General features: G+C 43.2%; 1 protein-coding gene across 1 annotated transcript; it reads left to right on the top strand.

The window, feature by feature from the left end:
• Positions 1–544: 544 nt before the first annotated feature.
• LOC133507966 (intermediate filament protein ON3-like) lies at positions 545–5,418 on the top strand. The gene is made up of 9 exons (XM_061833596.1): positions 545–1,099; positions 2,261–2,469; positions 2,542–2,602; positions 2,706–2,801; positions 2,993–3,157; positions 3,684–3,809; positions 3,911–4,131; positions 4,222–4,280; positions 4,608–5,418. The coding sequence occupies exons 1-9, from the start codon at positions 629–631 to the stop codon at positions 4,802–4,804; spliced, it is 1,605 nt and encodes a 534-aa protein (XP_061689580.1). The 5' UTR covers positions 545–628; the 3' UTR covers positions 4,805–5,418.

The following is a 5,418-nucleotide window of genomic DNA, read 5'->3' on the forward strand; positions in this document are numbered from 1 at the left end:
TTATTTATTTATTTATTCATTATTTTATTTTGATTAACAAAAATGTGTACTAGTAGTGCAGTGGTAAATGTTCCTGCCTTTTGTTCATGTTGGTTGGTTACCCAGCCATGGCCCATCCCTAGCTCGGATTCAAAATGGGTGTGTTATGCCAGAAGGACATCCATGTAAAAAAAAAAAAAAATATGCAGACAAACGAACGATAAAAGGGACTCTTGTCAACCTCTGATGGAACAGGTTGAAAGTCTTGTGACAGTTGTGAAAAATTTGGCTGATTTGTTCATACACTGTACACTTGCAGGGTCTTCATCTTACAAAAAAATAACGAGACAGCTCATGTTACCAGGCTGAGTGGCACAGTGGACTCTATGACAGCCCAAATATCTTCAAGAAATCCCACCTTCCTGCAGGTGCACCCGCCTCGTTCCAGGTGATTGGAGAATGGTTGGGAGGTGCCAAGAGGGTGGAGCCTATTTGGACCTCCTTTGCTGTCAGAGGCTAATAAAAACCGATACAGGATAGAGAGCAGGTACTTAGAGGAATTTGACTCTCCTCTTAGTGGACTCCTCTGCTCTGCCAAACCTCTCTCTCTTTCAGCTCCTCCTTTTCTGTGGGACTCCTTATCTCCAAAATGGCTGCATCCATGCGTACCTCTAGAAGTGTGAGAACCAGCTATGGGAATGCTGGGAGCGGTAGCGGGCGTGGGGGCGAGTTTGTCATGGGTGGTGGTCTTGGTGGTAGCAAACGTGGATTCTCCTCTAGTTCGGCAATTATTTATAGGTCAGTCCCAGTGGCGTCCTCAAGCGCCTCTATGATGAGGTCAAGCATAGGTGGTGGTGGTGGTGGTGGTGGTGGTGTTGGAGGCTTTGCGTTTGGTGCTGGAAGTGCAGGTTATGGGTTTGGTAGTGGTGGAAGTTATGCGTTAGGTGGAAATTATGGTGGTGGAGGATTGGTGGTGCCTCATATTGCAAACGTCCAAGTCAACCAGAGCCTGCTAACCCCAGTGGACATTAAGATTGATCCCAGCATCCAGGTGGTCCGTTCGCAAGAGAAAGAGCAGATCAAGGGTCTAAACAACCGGTTTGCTACCTTCATTGAGAAGGTAAGTGACCCTTTCAGGTTGGAGGTTCATTTCCAGGAATTAAAAAAAAAAAAAACTCTTTACTTGACATTGCTTTGCCTGTGCACTTTCTGTAATTTTGACGTGCTGCCTCTTTAAATAATGACCTGTGATTGGTTACTGTATGTATATGTATGAAGTGTAATTATATTAATGACTGTAACGTCCTCATTCTAAACGCTCCTAATTCCAAACTGCTTTTATCGACGTAGATGCGACTCAGAAGGCCACATCCCATTTAATGTCTCACTGAACGTAGCTGGACCTCTGCCATCTGTCTCTACAATGGGAGGCAGAAACACTATAGTGGTCGTATCCAGTGTCTAATGCCTCGGACCTCAAGGGGATCACGTTATCATTAACTGGACTACAGATCCCTCCGACTGATGCGGCACACCTGTTCTACAAACATGAGAAATAATGCTATAGTGCAATTTGAAATTAATATGCACTGAACTTGTTGAATTCATAGAAAGCTGATGACAATACAACCACTAACAATAAATGGCTATCATATCATCTTTAGAGTTCAGTGTGGCCTGGGCCTAGTCCAGCTGATGTGGGCAGAAAACAGAAAACACCCGGGACTGAGTGCTAGTCAATTGTAGGATTACTGTAAATGAACCATTGAAAGGAAATTCATCAGTGATGTCAAGCAATTCCCCAGGATGGGCAATAAATAGAAGTGTCCCTGTGGTACAAAAAAACAAAACAAACATAGAACCGAAAGCTGAGTAGCTGGAAGAGGTGTAGAAGAGGAAATGAAAGGATAAGCTTCAACTTCTTCCAGGCACTGTGCTACAGCTTTCATTTCATGTTCACTCTCCCAGGAGCGGAATTTCTAATGCTTTTTTTTTTTTTTTTTTTTTAAATCACCACATGCTTTTGAATGATCTCCTTATGCTTCAGCAATATTTTACTTCAAATTAAGTGATGTGTGAGGGTGTAGCAAGGGGAATGTCAAATTCAAGTGTCTGAGAATTACAATTACTTAAAAGTCCTTTTTGGAGTGGTGATGAGAGGACATACAAGCAATCAATGCTGAGATTAGACAAAGCGCTGTCTTATCTCTATTAAACTATTCACATGACAAAAACAACTACCAACACGTCTTACTCAGATTCCATTTAAATTTTCTATCAGGTGCGCTATCTGGAGCAGCAGAACAAAATGTTGGAGACCAAATGGAATATTCTGCAGGAGCAAACCACTACCCGCTCCAATATCGACGCCATGTTCGAGGCCTACATTGCCAACCTGCGCAGACAGCTGGACGGACTTGGAAACGAGAAGATTAAATTGGAGGGAGAGCTAAAGAGCATGCAGGGCCTGGTGGAGGACTTCAAGAACAAGTGTGTCACATATATTCAGCTCTTCACAGGTCTATTATTAACTACCTTACCTATACGCTTTTGCTGTTTCAGATATGAGGATGAAATCAACAAGCGTGCTGGAGTGGAGAATGAATTTGTTATCCTTAAGAAGGTGAGTGAATCTTAAAAATAAATCTGTAAATGGAAGTTGCATACGTTAAAAACGTTCAAATTCAACCTCGCTTTGTATTCATTATCTCCCCTCCCTCATACAGGATGTTGATGCTGCCTACCTGAATAAGCTTGAGCTTGAGGCAAAGGTTGATACTCTTCAGGATGAGATTAACTTCCTCAGAGCTGTCTATGATGCAGTATGTAAAAAACCCCAAATCTTTTGCCAGTAACAGTGCATAAAATAGTGACTCATTTCCCTTTGATAACAGGGAATAATTCTGTTCTGATTTAACTTTTGGCTTGATAACAGCCAAATTTGGAAGCTTAACTAACTTATACATTTCTCTTTTTTTTCTTTTTTGCTTCTTTTTTGGGGGGGAAATATCAGGAGCTGTGTGAACTCCAGAGCCAGATCAAAGACACTTCAGTTATCGTGGAGATGGACAACAGCCGGAATTTGGACATGGATGCCATCATAGCAGAGGTGAAGTCTCAATATGAGGACATTGCCAACCAAAGCCGTCAAACCACAGAAGCGTGGTATCAGCAGAAGGTAGGTGACACAACATCAAACACACACTTCTGCAAAGGCCAGGCAATGATGCCCGGCAGTACTAGGCTCCTCCCTCCTAGATGACCAATATTATACTGTATGATCATCATCTTTCTTTCGGCTTGTCCCTTTCGGGGTCGCCACAGCGTGTCATCTCAGATGAACGCATATATATGTTTGGCACAATTTTTACGCTGGATGCCCTTCCTGACGCAACACTTCTCAGGGAGTGGAGGCCCCAGGGATAGGAACCCACAACCCCTGGCTTACCAAACCAGTGCTCTAACCACTGAGCTGCGGGGCCTCAATATTATACTGTATGATGGATAAAGAAAAACATAGTAGTAGAGTAGATTCCATTTTTGAGCATGCTCTATGGACAAGTAGGGGGGGAAAAATCTAATAAAATGTCCAACCCAACCCAAAATTTAAACCCTTGAAAGTTTAGGTCAATAATGTCTAACATGCAAATAATAACCCGAGGTGAGTCATTCATGACGGGAGTGTTCCGCTCTTGTCCCTCCAGTATAGGGATATGGAGGCCTCTGCTGGTCAATATGGAGATGACCTTCGCAGCACCAAGACTGAAATCGCAGACCTCAACCGTATGATTAGTCGCCTACAGAATGAGATTGACGCAGTCAAGGCTCAGGTATTCTGTTCAATTTAATTTAATGTTGCTCATTCTCCTATGTACAGTGTTTTTTTTTTTTAGGATTCCAAACACATTGAGTCTAACCTTTCCATTTGCAGCGTGTCAACCTGGAGACGCAGATCGCCGAGGCCGAGGAACGTGGGGAGCTGGCTGTCAAGGACGCCAAGGCCCGCATCAAGGACTTGGAGGATGCCCTACAGAGAGCCAAGCAGGACATGGCCCGCCAGATCCGCGAGTATCAGGAACTCATGAACGTCAAACTGACTCTTGACATTGAAATCGCCACCTACAAGAAACTGCTGGAAGGCGAGGAGGAAAGGTACTTGACTCTGCAGCTTTTCCATGTTCAAAAGGCATTGCTTCCTTTTTTGGCATGCAGCACCAAACTTCATTTTGAACTTATTTGCAGGCTCGGCAATACAAGTGCAAACGTCTACATACAGTCGACTTCATCCAGCGGCGGATCTGGTAAGTACTGTTATTCAGCTCTTATATTTTCTAGAATGATGTAAAAGCAAGAGTATTAAACATGAGCACTTATAAACAATATCTGCTAGTAGAAATACTACTACTTTATAATAACATGAGAGTGATACACCAGATCCAGGAGTTTCAGGAAATTCCTGATGCTTGCTTGTTTTTTTTCTTCATCCATTTTTCTCACGTTCTCCTTTTTGTGTATATAAAACAGACTAGAGATAGATACCCCTGCTAAATTATTGAGTATAAGGACATGGGTTTTATTTTCCTTATAAAAAATAATATCTGAGTCATTTGTCATATTGCCATCACCAGGTGCTGGTTCAGGAGGTGGAATAGGAATGGGAGTAGGTGGAAGCATGGGTATGGGAATGGCAATGGGAATAGGAAGTGGAATAGGAATGGGCGGGGTCTATGGCGGTCTGACACGCATGAGCAGCGGCAGCGGCGGCGGCAGTGGCACCAGCACAAGGATGACATCAAGAACCAACATTAGCACTCAACGTTTATAACAGTCCTCCCAAGCCCATTTTGTCTCTTCCTCTCCATCATCAGGCCACTACTCGAAAAACCTTCCTTAGCTTCCATATATCAACTATTTGCTGTTCTCTATACTTCTATAATAGTTTAGTTTGAGGAGCACAGACACACCCAGAGAGTCAGAGGGTCTATCAAAATCCAAGCAGATGCAGAGCCATTATCAGAGCACAAGCAAGAAGCAGAGCAGATACTGTACCCGAGTCAGTCCTCTATTGTGCTTGTGGTTGTCTTTTAGTTGCGAGACACCCTGTCTTGTAGACAGAGAATCCTTGCAATGCAACTAATCGGAGCACGCTAACATGTTAGGCTGAGGGGGAGGTCCAGATGTCTGATGTTTACAATCAGAAAATCTATTACACGGTCCTCTTCTCTGCAGTTTTACATCTGTTTGCGTGTATGAAGCAGCCACACACCATAAATGACGTACACACGATCTGTCTGTTTGAGAGAGAGTCAACTCGAATGCAGACAAATTGTGAGTTCATTTTGCATCCCTTCCGCTTTACTCTGAATGGAAAAAAATAATAACACTGAGTTGCAAAACCAAGTTCTCCACTAAGCCTGGAATAAAGCTGATTGAATCTGG

Source organism: Syngnathoides biaculeatus, chromosome 2 (assembly GCF_019802595.1).
Source record: "Syngnathoides biaculeatus isolate LvHL_M chromosome 2, ASM1980259v1, whole genome shotgun sequence".
In the NCBI taxonomy this organism is placed as follows: Eukaryota; Metazoa; Chordata; class Actinopteri; order Syngnathiformes; family Syngnathidae; genus Syngnathoides; species Syngnathoides biaculeatus.